General features: G+C 37.7%; 1 protein-coding gene across 1 annotated transcript in view; it reads right to left on the reverse strand.

Annotated features, from left to right (window-relative positions):
- LOC149408350 (uncharacterized) overlaps positions 1-15,661 on the reverse strand; it is a 40,075-nt gene extending 24,414 nt beyond the window's left edge. The window contains exons 1-4 of the mRNA XM_089625195.1: positions 14,590-15,661; positions 13,846-13,992; positions 12,731-13,632; positions 11,249-11,968 (exon numbers count right to left, since the gene is read on the reverse strand). Of these exons, the coding sequence (XP_089481321.1) occupies positions 11,249-11,968; positions 12,731-13,632; positions 13,846-13,992; positions 14,590-15,661 (2,841 nt within the window). The remainder of the gene's footprint in view (positions 1-11,248; positions 11,969-12,730; positions 13,633-13,845; positions 13,993-14,589) is intronic.
- Positions 15,662-19,452: the final 3,791 nt, after the last annotated feature.

A 19,452-nucleotide genomic window follows, 5' to 3' on the forward strand; every position in this document is an offset into this window, starting at 1 on the left:
GCATTGTTCGCATAGATAAGCAACTGGCTGATATCTTAACAAAGGCCTTAGACGCAAATCATTATGAATCTCTTCGTTCTGCTCTTGGCTTATGTGTTATCAAATTGTAGCAATTACTGGGGCTAGGCCAGTTTTCCTGTACATGGGCCCGTTTTTTTATTGGCTCATTCGACTCAGAAGCGGGTTAAGTGTTATCTTCTGTATTTCCTCATGGGCCCGTGTTTCCGATTGGCCCATTTGACCTAATTACCAAACAATGGTGTGGCTCTCCTATTTGCATTGGGCCTTATTCTATGACTGGCCCATTAGTTCCTTCAGGTGTAATCATTTAAAGCCCTATGTTACATTTTGGGCTCATGGAATGTGGTGACCCAATTGTCTCTTCGATGACGCTTATAAGCTCTACACTTGTCAGCTAATTGGCGAGACGGTTGATTTTTCCAAAAATATTATTGCAGTTTCTCTGAATCTCTACAGCTCAACTATCCCTAATTTCACGGAGAAAATCATGTGTCTTGCATCATGTGTGTGTTTCTAAGACTCTCAGATTTAATTCTCTCTTCGCTTTGACAAAGGTTGGAACAAGAAGTGGCGTTAGAATCTCTTTTCATGCAAAGAAAATGTTAGGAATATTGCCTACTGAAGATAATAAATAAACATGAATGATTACTGAATTTGATAAGAAGTTTACTTTATTAGTATAATATGATTAATGGGTTATTTTTTGAATCTAAATCAATAACAACTATCGTCCATAACCTCTGCATTAAACTGAATCACATGCTGGACATCTGAGTTCGGGCGGTGAGCTAAAACATGGTCGATGATTGATACATGCATGGATAGTTGTATCTAAAATCATATATGTGGAACACACGTGAAGGTTGATCACTTTGTGGGAGCTTTCTCCACTTATGGTAACTATACGACTTGGACAGACTTTGGTTGTTGATGTGTTATTTAAGTACCCTTACGACACACTAACCAGGGTCGCTATGATGGTCACAGTGAGACTTGATCTGATTCCTGAAGTGATCATGGACTTCTAGGCCATATCGCCGGGTTCTTTGACTCATTCGTTAAAGGCTACTGAGACGTTGGGATACTTATGTATGTTGGTGAAACAAGTAGGTATCAGATACGAACAATCGCTCTGGTACCACTTTTTGGGAAACGAGGGGGGGGGGGGTATCGGACACAAACGATTGTTCTGACACAACTCGTTAGTGAAGCACGTAGGATATCAGACTCGAACAATCACTCTAATACCACTTGTTGGAAAAGGTAAGTAGGTATCAGACACGGAAAACTGTTCTAATATCCCTTGTTGGAGAAACACGGGCGGTAACGGACACGAACAATCACTCCAATACCACTTGTTGTAATTATGTGCTCACCTTGATAACCATATAAGTTGCGGAATAAATCAATTACACTAACAAGAGCTAATTAAATGTATGGTTATCTAACAAGATCTAGATTTACTTTATTAATTATATAATGAAAGCATTCAGACATGTCAAGCAACCAATAAGAACAAAGAACAATGTTCATAGAGAACTTACGGATTGGGCTCACGAACTGAAATTTCAAGCTTTCTCAATCCGTCTTCAAACGCCTTTGATCTCATTCTTCAAGCTTTCAGATCCTTGCCTTTGAACGCCTTGATCTCCTTCTTCAAGATTTTAGATCTTTGTACTCCTCTTGATGACACCATAGTCTTTCGAAACGTAATCTTCGGACGAATAAAGAAATACGGAATGGGACCACACTCTTTAATCTCACACGATCAAGAAACAAATTTTGTTTCAAGATCTCACTCTTATTTTCTAAGAATGGAATAGAGCAATTCCAAGGGGTACAGAGAGAGAGAGAGAGAGAGAGAGAGAGAGAGAGAGAGAGAGAGAGAGAGAGAGAGAGAGAGAGAGAGAGAGAGAGAGAGAGAGAGAGAGAATTGGCCATTCCTAGAGATGGACGAAAATTTTGGCTTTCCAAAAGCTTGAATTTTCTCTTCTCATGAACCCCCTATTAATAGTAGTGCAAATGATATATTTTTGGTAGTTTCCAAAATATATTATTTCTTTTTATTGTGTTTACACTAAGTGAATCAAAGCTTGGCCCTTGGATCTCATATCATGAATCCTACTTTCTCTCTTAACCATCAGATCAATATCTATGAGATTTTATTTCCTGTTTAAATAGAGAATATTTACTAATGAGAGAATAAATGAAATATATATTTTTTTAATATTATTCTCTCTTAATATTCATGAGAGAGAATAAAAGACAATATCTTATTTTCTTTTAAATATTATTCTCTCTAAATATTCATGAGAGAGACTAAATGACAATATCTTATTTCCTTTTAAAACTAAAGAGAAAATATTATATAGTGGACGAATTCCTACCTCACGGCCAAGAGGATTTGCGTATATCCCTGTGCCAAATCCTAAAAATTCGATTCCCACTTTGGTGCAAGGCCCAATTGCTTAAAACCCAATTAATTATTTATTTACTTGGTCCAACAACAAACAAATAATTAATTGATTAATTATTTACTTGATCAAACAATAAATAATTAATACTACCCTAAATAATTATTTAATTATGCTAATACCCATATTTCAGAATTGATGCTATCAATCACAATTACAGCTAGTGAGATTATAATAACGAAACAAATTATTAGTAGAGGTTCTTTATTCGTCTTATCGAAACCGAATCAGGGACTATGGACCTAGTAATAGAAATTTAAGAAATCCGATGAAAAGACGAAAAAGTCCTTTCTCTTTTCCACATCGATTTGTCTAATCTTGGTCAGACTCCATCTAGGTACACCAAGATTGAACTCTCATTTATACTAGAACTATATTTACTCATCGTGACGAGTGTCAACTGATCTAGTTAGTGCGTGATCAAGATCCTCCAGGTTCAACCCTATCGAGAAAGGTAAATTAGTCCGTTATACCTTTCGTCATACATATATACCCTAAGCACTGTTGCTTCCCTACCGAAAGATTCTTCCGAACGTACATACTTCGGAAGTGTCGACAATCTATCGGTTCTGGAATCAACCATTAGGTGAGTGAACATTGACCTTCTTTCAAGAAGGCTGGATTCCGTATCTGTCAACCATTTCCCACTCGAATCCTGCTCCGAAACTCCCAAGACATAAGCTGTGATTAGCCTGATAGTAACCTTTTAGCGAATGAGTCAAAGAGCGCAGTAACATGATCCAGTCTCTATGATCACTTCAGGATTTAGATCAAGTCTCACTGTGACCATCATAACGACCCCGGTTAGTGTGTCGTAACGGTACTTTGACAACACATCTACAACCAAAATCTGTCCGGGTCGTACACTTACCATAAGTGTAGAATACTCGCACGTCGTGATCAACCTTCACTAGTGTTCTGCATATATGACTTTAGATATAGCTGTCCAGGCATGTATCAGTCATCGACCATGCTTTAGCAACACCGCCCGAACTCAAGTGCCCATCACATGAATCAGTTTAATACGGAGGCTATGAATGATAGTTGCTATTGATTCTGATATTCAGACCTCAACCCTCTAATCATATGATGCTAATAAAGTAAACCATTATTCTATTTAGTAATCATTTATTTATTATCTCTTGTGGGCAATAATTCCTAAGAATGTTTTGGGAATCCGGAATGTAATCTTAGAAGAAAGTGATTGACATATATGGAATTCAGCCTTTATGAAAGAAAGTCAATGTTCACTCAATTAAGGGTTGATTCCAGAATCGATAGATTGCTAGCACTTTCGTAATAAGTTACGTATAAAAGAATTTTCGCTAGGGAAACAATGGTGCTTGGGGTATATATGTAGCGATAAAGTTATAACATAATAATTGACCTTACTCAATATGGGTTGAACCTGGAAGATCTTATTCAAGAACTGACTAGATCAGTGGACACTCGTCACGATGAGTAAATATAATTATAGTAATAAGGAGAGTGCAGTCATGGAGTACTTTGTTGAGTACTGAACAATATTGAACGAATCGATTGAAAAGAGAAATGACTATTTCATCTTTTAATCGGATTTGTAGGAGTTTCTGTTACTAGGTCCATAGTCCCCGTTTCGGCTCTGACTAAGGCGGACAAGAATTCTCTAGTAATAATAAAGATAAAGATTACTTATTATTATTACAATCTCACAGCTTGAAATTTTTTAGCAGCATTCATTCGAAAATTTGTCTATATGCCGAATTAAATATTTATTGTGGAATTAATTATTTATTGTTAGAATAAGTAAATAATTAATTGAATTTTAAGTTGTGCCTTATGGACACTGTAAAATTTAAACTTCCTTGGCCCATGACCATAAAGTTGGGCGCATATTATGGGTATTAATTATCCAATATTTTCTCTTTAATTAGTTGCTAGATTTGTGGAAAAGAAATCTGGTAACTAATTAAGTAAGAGAGAGAATAATAATGGTTGAGATATTCTCTCTCCATTAAATAAGGAAATAAGATATTGTCCTTTATTCTCTCCCATAATCAATTTCCTAATATCTAGGAGAATAATAATGGTAGATATATTATCTCCATTAAATAAGGAAATAAGATATTGTCCTCATAATTCTCAAATATCTAGATTCCATATATATATAGGAGAAAAATAAAACAAAATATAATATCTTAGATTCTAATATGAAAGATGAGAGAAAAAGTAGGATTTGTAGCCGAGATCCAACGGTCCATGCTTAGAAAAATAAGAGTAAATCTGAAACTCCATATTCAGATCTTGTGAGATTAATATAGTGTGCCCACACTGTATTCTTGTTTGCCCAGAGATTACGTTTCGAAAGACTACAGTGTCATCCAAGGAGATCCAAGAGATTCAGAGATATCTCGGAGATAAGATCAGAGCTCAAAGATTGGAGAGGAAGACAAGAAGAAGAAGGTGAACCCGATTCAGAAGCTCGAGGAGAAACCCGTAAGTTTTCTGATAACTCGTCTATTTAATTTGGTTGCTTGATAATTGCTTTAATGGTTTGATACTAATGAAATAAATCTAGATCTTGTTAAATAACCTTAATTAATTAGCTAAGTAGCGTAATTAATTTATTCTGCATGGTTATGATGAGGTGAATAATCACCAACAAGTGATATCAGAGCGATTGTTCGTGTCTGATACCAACTTTCATCTCCAACACGGGCTCTGAAGCTCGCAAAGGCGGCCAAAAAAAGGCTGTTTAAGGGTCAGCAGAGCGGGAGCTTTCAAAAGAAGCCCCGTGCTGAGACGAGACCGCTGTCATCTTAGAGGAGCGAGCTGAGACGTCAAGCCGGCCTGACCAAGCCAACTAGCAGGAAAGAAAGTGTAAAGCATTCTACCCTCTTTATTTATTTATTTATTTATTATTTTATTTAGTCTATTTGTTATTTTATTTTTCTTTTATTTAGTCCATTTTTTTTCTAAAGTATTTCGGCATACTAACAGTATGATTTCCGTATTTAGGCTGTACATCGCGCAGTTTTGCCCGGGAGGCCCAGCACGATGTTAATGCTATTTTCTTTCGATAGATATTTTCTTGCTGCAATTTGTGCTTTGAGCTCGATAGAGCATATCTTTGTCAAAACTCTTTGCGGGACAAGACCCGGGTTAGGTTGGTGCGAACGCATGGATTCGGTTTAGCGATTCTTAAGTCCCTTTGTCTTATGGTGCGAGCTGTGAAACTCGGCTTTGTATAGGTAAAAAGTTGATCTTACAAGAATGCGGACGTATGAGTCCGGCTTTAGCCCGTGGAGGTCATTCAAGATTTTACTTCGAAGCCTTGAAAAGACAATGTTTTGACAAGTAAAATCGTTTCAACCTTACGTATTGTATGCCCATAATGTTGGAATTGATCTAGGGTTAAGAAAAAGTTTAAAAATTTTCTTTAAAACAAGTAAAACGATTTTAACAAACCTAGACAAAGAGCAAGTACATATAAATTAAAATTATAAACAAGCAATATAACTTTACTAACCTTTGAGAAGCTTGAACGTTCAGAAGCCTTTGGATGGTTGAAACGTTTGTCACCCATCGCATCACGTCTCTCTTATTTCCTCGGGAACTCGAGCAAACACGAAAGTTTCTATCACTAAAATCACTCGAGAAAGAAAGGAATTAGTTTCCTCTTCTATAGAATATCACATATTCATGAGCAAATATTGCATTTATTCTTCATGAGTCACACGGCCAAGGAGCTTCTAGAGAGCCCTTGGATTTGTTTCCTTTTATGTTTTATTCTCCCTTGACTTGTCTTGGCCGATTTCCCCACCTTCCTCATAGAGGAAATTTGTTTCCTCTTTTTCTTTTGGCAAGTATCTTGATACATTAATGCACAAAATAATCTCTCTTTCTTGTTTGGGTTGGGCGGCCAACATGCTTCTAGAAGGAGCTTCTAGATGCTTCTTCATTTGTTCATGATAACATAAGAATGACCCATTAAGAATTTTCAAGTAAAATTCCATGAAATGAAATTAATCCACAAGGCCCAATGAAACACATCATGGCCGAGTGATTTAAGTCATCATATGACCATGTCAAAAAATTTATTGACATTCATCTCATCCTATGCTCAAAAGACAAAAATACCCTTTTGACAATTTTCGTAAAATTTGTCTCGTTCTTGTTTTGACTTAGCTTCTAGTTTAACTATTCCTACTCGATATGATTTGTGACAGTGACCTCATGGATCCAAATGAACAAAGCTTGAGCTAAATACTTGGACTCAAAAGTTCACAAACCTTTTCCAAGTTTAGCTTAATGTCAACTGACTCAACTAAATAGTTGACACTAAAAATCTCTCGGTTCAAATGAATTTATTTTCTACTCAAGAATTCAACTAATTGTGATGAGTGGATCCACTGAATATTATCTATGTTTACCCTTCATGAATATCATCAGCTAGATGAGATTTACAAAATTACCATTGTACCGTTCTAGCTGTTATTTCCTCAACTCCTTTGTCGCTTGTGAATAAGTTAGAAACAATGTATTGACGAGGAGCTAACAAGTCACATTGTTTCATCCAAAAGAGTCAAGACTCAATTTGGACACTGGCCAGTTCATTTATTCACATTCCAAGAAACAAACCATGATGTGATATACATTGCATTTCAGCAATCTTGTACATGAATTCCATATCTATGAGAACTTCACAAAGTTACTCATGACATCTTCACAACTTAGTACTTCACCAATAGGTCCTGTTCAGAATCACATAGTGAGTCCGAACTCTGACTTTCTCAAATGAGAATACGTAAGCTGTGAAATGGCATGTCTCATTTCAGGATTAAGGTAAGCATGATGCAATTCATACGTAGTGACTTCGAGACATAAGAGGTTAAATGGTTTGTTCTTATTTTGTCTCTAGAAGTACACTGGTCAATTCAGTACCTTCATAAGATACCTAGAAGAACTATAGAGTCTCCAACTCTCAATGTCCCATAACCAGACATCATAGATTCTCCTACAATCTTACTGAGGTCAATAGTCCTTTGACCCTTAGATTGTGAATATATCGTTTTAAGCAAACCATGAAGAGTTTGTTCATGCAAATCTATATTTGACTCTTCATTTGTTGTTAGGTTTGTTTAAGGACTAAAGACTATATTTTATCATAAAGCTTCAAACAGACAAGGAAGAATGAATGAACGTTTCAACTTTTGTTAATTATTCAGCAGTTACAAGCAAGAGTCTTCGTGAGACTTTATTACATCAAATTTACAAAGGTAAATACTACAACTCTTCTTGTGGACACCATTGACAACACATAATGCTCCAGGGTCTGCCCATCGTCATATCTTTTCCTCATGCAATTTTTTAAGGCTGCTGATGATGGTCTTGTTGGCAACTTCTACATGTCCATTCCTTTGCGGGTAGCAAGGGGTGGATTTGCTCAGCCTTATCCCCTATCTTTCGCAGAATCCTTGGAAAGGGTCTGAGATGAACTGGGATCTATTGTCCGCGACTATTTCCCTTGGGGATCCGTGGCGGAAAATGAGAGTTTTTCAAACGAAACCTTCTACGTGAATGTCATTCACATGTGAGAAGGCTTCAGCTTTGATCCATTTAGAGAAATAGTCAGTGAAGATGAGGTGGAACCTTCTTCCGCTGGGATCTGGGGGCATGGGTCCTACTATATCCATCGACCATTTTATAAAGGAATACGGTGCGGAGACGGAGGAGCTCCTCCGCGGTCTGTCGGACTATGGGTGCGTGTCTTTGGCATTATCATATTTCATAGCCGATTGCGAGTTGTTGACTAACATTGTGGACCAAAATATCCATTCCTTCTACCTTTGAGAGCAAGGGATCGGTGGCGACCCGACTTTTCGGACCGTCGTACTAAGCTTTATTATTTCTCTTAGAAAAAAAGTGGGTAATTTTTTTTTAAGCATCATTTCATGTACTTATAAAGTTTAGACTTTAAAATAAAACAAATTTAAAAATAACCAACATCTGAAACCTTACAAAAACATTTGATGAAAATAAGAGAAATACTTAGTTCAGAATCTCAAATTAAAGTAGATGGTTTGAATATTCGACGGAAATAAAACCATAAAAATTCAACTTCAGTTTTGCGAAACTAATTAAACTTGAAAAATATCTTAAGCATAAAAAATCTCAAACCGAGTGTTTAGAAAATTTCATAGCGGAAGTCTTTTAAATAAGTGAGCGGAACCACAACCCAACCCCTTAGCCATCGAACGCCGCTGATCCACCTCCTCACTTGATCATTTGTTGCTTACCTACAATACGGACAAATACACATAATATGAGCTAACGCTCAGCGAGAATAACTATGACTCACAAAAAGATGAGTAATGCAATGCATGATCCGGTTATTAGTGTTTTACATTCTAATAGTGTCATGGTCTTTCGTATCATAAGTCTTATCATATTTTATTCGGGGTGCCCCTAGAGTAGTCGTACCAATTTCAGTGTACACTTTGGAAACAAACTACGGGGCTGCGACCTCCCATAGTTCGCACCATTTAATAAACATATCATATGAGAAAACTCCCTTTATGAGCCCGTAGATCGGCTCGAGAGAATTCTCTTAATACCTCCGTAGCTCGAGGCGGTACGACTCTCTTACTTATCTTATCACTTGATTATTTGTGTTACATACAAAGATGACATATAACATAAACATAAATAAAACATGCTAATAATTACAACATGTTATGCCAAAGTTGTACTAAACTCATACATAAACTCATCATAACCAAACATGACATAACAATAACAAATCAGTAAATAACATATACACGCACATAAGAAATATCACACAATCAATCATATAACACATATTAACCAAATCAGATCACCCACTCATCGTAATTAATTTTAAGCTAATCCGTATTGTAGTGAGATTATTCTCACCTTGTTTCGGGAACATGCGACTTTAAACTATCGAACGATCGGGAAACGTATTTGGCTCGGGACCTAAACGAAAGAAAGAATAAATAAAGCTATCGGGGAAAAACGTTTTCTGGAAAAAAATTATGAAAACATTACAGAAGCTAGAGAATAAATAACTGAACGTTTTCATCTTCAGTGGTGTTACCAAAATCGGATCCCAAATAACAGAATTAAATTAAAAGCATAAGACGCTTTAAAAAAACTTCTGCAACCTATCTGCGCACTGGTCCAAAATTTCAGTTTAGAAATAGTTCTGCTAATTAAAAACTCATCAAAATTTTATCATATATTATAAACATATAAAAGTATCTTGTATAAAACTTTCAAAAAAAAAAATACATCTTCTAGGTATTTTTAAAAAAACAAGACCTTGCTGATTGAATCAATGTAAAACTATATGCGCACTGATGGTAAATGTTTTTTAAAAAAATAAACCATTCAACTAAAACTCATAAAATTTTAAATACATACCGAAGACATCTATACTATTCAGGTATAAAAATATCAAATAAAAATCCGTTTTGTAGCTATTTCATTCCGAATCAAAACCTTGCTGTTTGAAACAGAAAACAAAATTATGCGCGCTGATCATAATTGAATTTTAGAAACAAAACTGTTTGTCCAAAAATTATGAAATTTAATATACATATTATAAACATCTTGAATATTTCGGTATAAAAATATCAAAGCGAAGTAAAATGTTTAGCTTTCGAAACTGAGCTGATTCTTATGGTACAAAATCTGTAAAAATAAAACAGTTTTACATCTTTCTTTTCATAAGTAAAATATACAGTAGAAAAATATATGAGCACCGAAAGATAGAAAAAGAACTAGGTTTCGAAAATACCTGACGAGAGAAGAAGATTTTGGTGGTAAAAAGAAACAACGCTTTTATAAAATATATTAGATGAGAATTATAGTATGGTGGCTTAAGTTTTCTTTGGGAGGAGAAGAGAAGGGCGCAGAGGGAGAAATCTGAACGTACAAAAAAAAAAGAAGCTATAGCAAGATTTGGGATTTGAAACCATAAAAGTAAAACCTAATGTGATCATTGAAGGTTTGATATAATCCACGCTGAAAAGTCATAAGGAAGTTATTAGTTTCCTTTTCTATATGTATAATATATTCAGTTGCTTGCCAAATGTATATATTCAAAAAAAGAAAATATTCTCTCCACATACTTTCTTCATATATTTTTTTTATAGGTGCAATAAAAAGGAAGTGTAAAACACCAATTCGGAAACTATATTATTTTGTTTTATTGTGACTAATATCAAAAGAAAACTTTGCCACCGATTGATCTATACACATGCATATATGTGTGTATATATATTTATATGTATGTATCTAAGAGAATAACTATAGCTAATCAAAACTTTCCTCATACAACTAAGGAATATCTTATAGACTGACGTGTATTGGTGTGTATATAAATATACACATAAAAAAATATTTTTTTATTGTAATAATCTTTTAGATTAATTTACTTGAAGCTAAAAAAAAAACTCAAAGCCTGGAAATGAGCATAACACAAAAGGCAAGAAAAAAAAACTATAAATTAAAAAAAATGTATATTATCTCCCGAATTTCTAATTATTTGATGGTAAAGTTTTGGAGTTTCACAATCTCCCCTACTTATTGGAATTTTCGTCTCGAAAATTAATATAAAGGCTGAGACACAACATTAGAATTCTTACTTGATAACACTAAGTTTCTAGGAATAGGTCGGGATATCGTGATCTCATATCATCTTCGCGCTCCCAAGTGGCTTCTTCGATTTTATGATTCCGCCAAAGTACCTTGACTAACGGAATCACCTTGTTCCTTAGGATCTTTTCTTCATGATCAAGAATTTGTACTGGCTTTTCTTCATATGTCAAGTCTTCGTGTACTTCGATAGGCTCTTGGATTAGCTCATGATTTGGGTCGGGCAGATACTTTTTGAGCATAGAGACGTGAAACACATTATGTACCGATGCTAACTCGGGATTCAGAGCTAGACGGTAGGCTACCTTTCCGATTTTTTCTGTGATTTCGAAAGGGCCAATGTACCTCGGGCTCAATTTTCCCTTCTTGCCGAATCTCATCACACCCTTGAGCGGTGCTACTTTTAAAAATACGAAGTCTCCTACTTGAAATTTCAGTGGTTGCCTCATCTTGTCAGCGTAGCTCTTCTGTCGACTTTGGGCAATTCCCATTCGATCTCGTATCTTCTTGATGGCTTCAGTGGTATCTCGAATAAAATCTGTCTTCTCTAGGCTATTTTCTCCAGATTCGAACCAGTGAATCGGAGATCGACACTTTCTACCATAAAGAGCTTCATATGGGGCGACGCTGATGGAAGCTTGGTAGCTATTGTTGTATGAAAATTCAATAAGTGGTAGCCTCTTATTCCAACTCCCACAAAAATCAATGACACATGCTCGTAGCATATCCTCTAAAGTCTGAATAGTCTTTTCGGATTGGCCATCCGTCTGGGGGTGGAAAGCAGTACTGAACTTCAATTGCGATCCCATCGACTTTTGCACGCACCTCCAGAAATTAGAAGTAAAACGACCGTCACGATCTGAGATGATGGACAAAGGAACGCCATGCAGTCTCACTACGTTATTAACGTATAGTTCAGCCAACTTCTCCACGGGGTATATGACTTTTATCGGTATGAATCTGGCGGATTTGGTCAAACGATCCACTACTACCCATATAGCATCATAACCCTCAATTATCTTAGGTAAACCAACCACAAAATCCATTGTGATTTGTTCCCACTTCCATTCAGGAACCTCGATTGGTTGTAATTCTCCAGCTGGTCGTTTATGTTCGGCCTTCACTTTTTGGCAGGTAAGACATTTACTGACGAACTTTGCAACATCGCCCTTCATTCCGTTCCACCAGAAGTGTTCTCGGAGGCCTTGATACATCTTCGTGGAACCTGGGTGGACTGAATATGGAGTCTCATGTGCTTCGGTCAGAATCTGTCTTCGTAACTCATTTTCGTTGGGTACACAGATCCTTCCATCGAAAAAGAGTACATCATTCTCTGCAAGAGAAAATTTTGACTCTTGACCTTCTAGTGCATTGTCCTTAAGCCTCGATATATCAGGATCACGTCTTTGCGCTTCTTTGATTCTCTCGAACAAATCTGATTTTAAGGTTATGTTGGCTAATCCCCAGGTGACAATTTCAACTTCCATGTTGTTGATTTCGTCAACAAGTTGAGGAGATAATGCATGCATCATCGATAGCCGAGCCTCATCTTTCCTACTTAACGCATCAGCTACCTCGTTCGCCTTTCCGGGATGGTAATGGATACCACAATCGTAATCCTTAACCAATTCTAGCCACCTTCTTTGTCTCATGTTCAACTCTTTCTGAGTGAAAATGTACTTTAAGCTCTTATGATCGGTAAATATCTCACACCGAAGACCATACAAGTAGTGTCTCCAAATCTTGAGGGCAAACACCACTGCGGCTAACTCCAAATCATGAGTAGGATAATTCCTCTCGTGATTTTTGAGTTGTCGTGACGCATAAGCCACGACTTTGCCGTTTTGCATTAACACAACACCGAGACCTGTCTTTGATCCATCGCTGTAGATAGACAAAGGTTCTCCACTTTCAGGGACTATAAGGATTGGAGCGGTGGTGAGTCTTCTCTTCAACTCGCGAAAACTCTGTTCACACTTCTCGGTCCACTCATACTTCTTATCTTTCTTTGTGAGGGCGGTGAGTGGAGTAGCTAATGTAGAAAATCCTTCCACAAATCTTCTATAGTAACCTTCTAGACCGAGAAAATTCCTTATCTCTGTCACACTTCGAGGTGGCTTCCAATCATTCACGGATTCTATCTTGGCAGGATCGACGGAGATTCCGTCTTTAGAAACCACGTGTCTGAGAAAATGCACTTTATCCAACCAAAATTCACACTTCGAGAATTTGGCATACAGTTGATGTTGTCTCAGCGTCTGGAGTGCAACTCGTAAGTGTCCCTCGTGGTCTTCGGCGCTCTTGGAGTAAATCAGTATGTCATCGATGAAGACGATAACAAACTTATCCAAGAAGTCGCTAAAGATCCTGTTCATCATATCCATGAATGCTGCTGGAGCGTTAGTGAGTCCAAAAGGCATGACAGTGAATTCGTAATGACCATAGCGGGTGCGAAAAGCTGTCTTCGGGATATCGTCTTCCTTGACCCGTAATTGATGGTAGCCGGATCGCAAGTCTATCTTCGAGAATACCTTCGCCCCCTTGAGTTGGTCAAACAAGTCATCAATCCTTGGAAGAGGATACTTGTTCTTGACCGTCACTTTATTTAGCTCTCAGTAGTCAATACACATGTGAAAATACCCATCCTTCTTTTTGACAAATAGAACGGGTGCTCCCCAAGGTGAATGACTAGGGCGAATAAATCCCTTATCTAACAATTCTTGAAGTTGAGATTGTAACTCCTTGAGCTCGGCAGGAGCCATTCGATAGGGTGCTTTGGAAATTGGAACTGTTCCAGGTAGCAACTCGATTGCGAAAGAAATCTCACGTTCGGGCGCTAAACTAGGGGGATCCTCAGGAAAAACGTCAACATATTCCTACACCACTAGCACATCTGGTGGTTTTGTTTCGACCTCCTTCGTCTTGTCCACCACCGATGCTAGGTATCCATGACACTCTTTACTCATCAATCTCTTAGCTTGCAACGCTGACACCATCATCTTTGGTTTCTTGAGTGGTCTTCCTACAAAGGTGAACCTCTTCCCCGTCACCGGTTTGAAGGTTACTCTTTTTCACCGACAATCGATCACTGCATTATTCTCCACCAAGAAGTCCATACCCAAGATGGCATCAAAGTCTTTCATTTCTAAGACAATGAAGTCACTCTTTAGCTCTTGTCCACTTATAATTATCGATACCTCTTTGAGACAATATTCCGATAATAATATATCGCCAGACGGTAATGCCGTCCTAAAAACCTTCTTAGTTTTCACTACACTATCGCCTAATCTCCTAGCCAGTTCTAACGAAATAAAGCAATGCGTAGCACCAGAGTCAAACAATACTAAAGCATCAAGATGAGCTATAGGAAGCTGACCTGCTACTACATTCGAAGAGCTGGCTAAGGCATCGGCGTTGGTGTAGGCGTAGATACGAGCTTGAGCTGGTGGTGGCATTTGGGTGGATGCAGGTGCTTCCAAACGACCCAAAGAGATTTGCGGCCCTTCTAGTGCGGTTGGTATGTAGTTGAGTCGCCCGTTGTGATTCTGAGGCTGGTACTGTCCACTCTGAACAAAATTCGGCTTCGGGCAGTCCTTGAGGAAGTGACCCGGCTGACCACACTTGAAACAGGTCACGATCCCTCTCCGGCACTCTCCAGGATGCATCTTTCCACAAGTCTTGCATACTGGAAAATTTGTTCCCTCTACCTTGACCTTGTTGTTAGCGTTACCTCCATTACCGGGATGAGTCCTTTTCTTCCCATTCCCATTTCCATGGGGTTGCGCCCTGAAGCCTTGGTTGTTGCGGTTGAGTTGATGGTTATTTGGTTGGTTTGGCTTCTTATTGGTGTCGGGACCCTTGTTTTGAGCTCTATCTTCTTTCCGAGCCTTATAAAATTGGGCCCGTTCCTCCTTCACTTGGATCAAGTGATACTCAGCTCGCATGGCACGTTCGAGACAATCGGCCACCGTGGTAGGTGGCTGACTTCCACTATCAATGGCTAAAGCCAACTCTGGTCGAAACATGCTCATCATACGTCTGATCCTTTTGGTCTCTGTCGGAACCAAGTGTGGGCACAGTCTCGCCAATTGGTTGAACTTACTAACCGCCTCAGTCACGGTCATCGAGCCTTGTTTCAGCTCCGCAAACTCCTTCTGTTGCACATTCATTGCCCTCATGTTGAAATACTTCTTGGTGAACTCTTCCAAAAAGTCATCCCAAGTCATAGTTCGCACATCCCTCCTTGTTGCCACTGTTTCCCACCAGTAACGCGCATCTTTCTTCATGACAAATGAGGCACATATGACCTTCTCCTGCTCGGTTATGTTCATGAAGTTGAAGATCGTCTTGATCTCCGATATCCATTCGTCAGCTACTAACGGGTCGGTCGATCCTTCGAATTCTGGAGCCCTCATCCTCCTGAACCTCTTGAATAGGTCAACAACAACATTGACTTGACCCATTTGACGTACACCCTGAGGAACGGCTTGTGCTGCCGCATGCATGGGAACATAGAGTGGCGGTGGCGGTTGTTCCCCTTCTTCGACCTCTTCATTTTCCTAATGAAGCTGGTTCCTTAAATCGTGTATCTCAGCTTCTTGAGCTTCGATGCGATGTAGTAAGGTGGTAAATAGAACTGCCAGATCAGCCTGGCCAGCTGGCTGAGCAGCAGGGGCAGGGCCACGAGGATATTCAGGTTCTTGTTGATCGGGGAATAGGGCAGCCTGAGGGGCACCTTGGTTAGGAACCTCAGTGGCTACTCTGCCTCTTCCTCTTCCTCGGCCTCGTGCCCTTCCTCTACCCCGTCCACGAGCAGCAGAGACGTTTTCCATCTAAAATCTTGAACACATACTCATGATTAGGGTTTTTCTTTTGGCTACTAGAAGGGATCGATTATGAAAAGAAAGAAAAACACATACATACTCCATACATAAAACTTTATAAAACTCTTTAAAGAAGAGTGCATTTCCCATAAAAAAAATATAACTAAAACACGCAATCCAATTCGAGCATATCACTCAAACTAAAGAAAAACCAAAACCATAACAAGAGTATCAAAGGTATTTAAAACTTCAGGGAAAGACAAATAAAGCAAAAGTCTAGAATAGCAAGAAGAATTTAATCCTCGTCTGGATCATCTTCAGAAGGGTCTTCCTCCGATTCTTCTCCGGGTGATCCCATCCTCCAATCATCCATTGAGTCTCCATCTTCATCTTCTTCATCACTCCCAGAAGGAAAATTTCTTCTAAGCCATGCCGCGGGATATATGAGGAATTCCATGTCTGAAAGGAATTCTTCAAGCGTAGATCCAGAAGGCTTCGAAAGAGGTTTGCAAAATTTAGCCTTCCCCATAGTTTTCTCGAAATCGGACAACTTATCCCAAAATAGCTGAATCAGCTCTTCGTCGGTAATTGATTCTGGTCGGCGGCTAAAAGTGTTATTAAACCGGTAGTAGTAATCCTCGAACGTTTCTTCGGGCATCATTCTCCATGTCTCAGAATTTCGACGATAGATCTGTCTCGTGATCTTTTCGTCAAATCCTTTTGTGGTGAAGTTGCGCAAGATACCTTCCTTCATTATGTTCCACTCCGCATCTGGGTGTTTCCTGAGTTTCTCCCTCCAATAGGAGAGTGCTGGGACCTTAAGTTGGCATGCTGCCATACTGAGCTGCAGAGGACCACGTATCTTCAACAGGTGGAAACGTTCCTCCATGTTTGTACACCAAGCAAGAGCATAATCATCTGCTCTTCCGTCTCCGAAAAGTGTTGGGGGATTCGAGTTCATGAAAGCCTCAAAGGCCTTACGGTCGGCTTGAACCTCTCGGGTGGTTGTCCTCAAATTCTTCGACATAGGCATCTAAGTGAAAAGAAAAAAAAAAGAAAGACTAAGAAATAAACAAAATAAAACAAACTAACTTAATGGAGTAGGGGATGCAGCCGTGCGATCGAATAGCGAGGGTGGTCGTAGGTTCATTGTTCTGATACCAACTGTGGCGACCCGACTTTTCGGACCGTCGTACTAAGCTTTATTATTTCTCTTAGAAAAAAAAGTGGGTAATTTTTTTTTAAACATCATTTCATGTACTTATAAAGTTTAGACTTTAAAATAAAACAAATTTAAAAATAACCAACATCTGAAACCTTACAAAAACATTTGATGAAAATAAGAGAAATACTTAATTCGGAATCTCAAACTAAAGTAGATGGTTTGAATATTCGACGGAAATAAAACCATAAAAATTCAACTTCAGTTTTGCGAAACTAATTAAACTTGAAAAATATCTTAAGCATAAAAAATCTCAAACCGAGTGTTTAGAAAATTTCATAGCGGAAGTCTTTTAAATAAGTGAGCGGAACCACAACCCAACCCCTTAGCCATCGAACGCCGCTGATCCACCTCCCCACTTCTTCGTTTGTTGCTTACCTACAATACGGACGAATACACATAATATGAGCTAACGCTCAGCGAGAATAACTATGACTCACAAAAAGATGAGTAATGCAATGCATGATCCGGTTATTAGTGTTTTACATTCTAATAGTGTCATGGTCTTTCGTATCATAAGTCTTATCATATTTTATTCGGGGTGCCCCTAGAGTAGTCGTACCAATTTCAGTGTACACTTTGGAAACGAACTACGGGGCTGCGACCTCCCATAGTTCGCACCATCTAATAAACATATCATATGAGAAAACTCCCTTTATGAACCCGTACGTCGGCTCAAGAGAATTCTCTTAATACCTCCGTAGCTCGAGGCGATACGACTCTCTTACTTATCTTATCACTTGATTATTTGCGTTACATACAAAGATGACATATGACATAAACATAAATAAAACATGCTAATAATTACAACATGTTATGCCAAAGTTGTACTAAACTCATACATAAACTCATCATAACCAAACATGACATAACAATAACAAATCAGTCAATAACATATACACGCACATAAGAAATATCACACAATCAATCATATAACACACATTAACCAAATCAGATCACACACTCATCGTAATTAATTTTAAGCTAATCCGTATTGTAGTGAGATTATTCTCACCTTGTTTCGGGAACGTGCGACTTTAAACTATCGAACGATCGGGAAACGTATTTGGCTCGGGACCTAAACGAAAGAAAGAATAAATAAAGCTTATCACTAACTATCTCTGGTACTCTAAAAAAAACATACAAGGCTGCTGGAAAAAGAATTCCAGAAATGAAAATTGGACATGAAAAGACCAAAATACCCTTAATCCTAAAGTATCGGGGAAAAACGTTTTCTGGAAAAAAATTCTGAAAACATTACAGAAGCTAGAGAATAAATAACTGAACGTTTTCATTTTCAGTGGTGTTACCAAAATCGGATCCCAAATAACAGAATTAAATTAAAAGCATAAGACGCTTTAAAAAAACTTCTGTAACCTATCTGCGCACTGGTCCAAAATTTCAATTTAGAAATAGTTCTGCTAATTAAAAACTCATCAAAATTTTATCATATATTATAAACATATAAAAGTATCTTGTATAAAATTTTCATTCAAAAATACATCTTCTAGGTATTTTTTAAAAAAACAAGACCTTGCTGATTGAATCAATTTAAAACTATATGAGCACCGATGGTAAATGTTTTTAAAAAAATAAACCATTCAACTAAAACTCATAAAATTTTAAACACATACCGAAGACATCTATACTATTCAGGTATAAAAATATCAAATAAAAATTCGTTTTGTAGCTATTTCATTCCGAATCAAAACCTTGCTGTTTGAAACAGAAAACAAAATTATGCGCGCTGATCATAATTGAATTTTAGAAACAAAACTGTTTGTCCAAAAATTATGAAATTTAATATACATATTATAAACATCTTGAATATTTCGGTATAAAAATATCAAAGCGAAGTAAAATGTTTAGCTTTCGAAACTGAGCTGATTCTTATGGTACAAAATCTGTAAAAATAAAACAGTTTTACATCTTTCTTTTCATAAGTAAAATATACACCAGAAAAATATATGAGCACCGAAAGATAGAAAAAGAACTAGGTTTCGAAAATACCTGACGAGAGAAGAAGATTTTGGTGGTAAAAAGAAACAACGCTTTTATAAAATATATTAGATGAGAATTATAGTATGGTGGCTTAAGTTTTCTTTGGGAGGAGAAGAGAAGGGCGCAGAGGGAGAAATCTGAACGTACAAAAAATAAATAAAAAAGCTATAGCAAGATTTGGGATTTGAAACCATAAAAGTAAAACCTAATGTGAGCATTGAAGGTTTGATATAATCCACGCTGAAAAGTC

The sequence above is a fragment of the Urtica dioica genome, chromosome 1 (assembly GCF_054948205.1).
Source record: "Urtica dioica subsp. dioica isolate 48M chromosome 1, U.dioica_male_clone48M_v1_H2, whole genome shotgun sequence".
NCBI classification, from domain to species: Eukaryota; Viridiplantae; Streptophyta; class Magnoliopsida; order Rosales; family Urticaceae; genus Urtica; species Urtica dioica.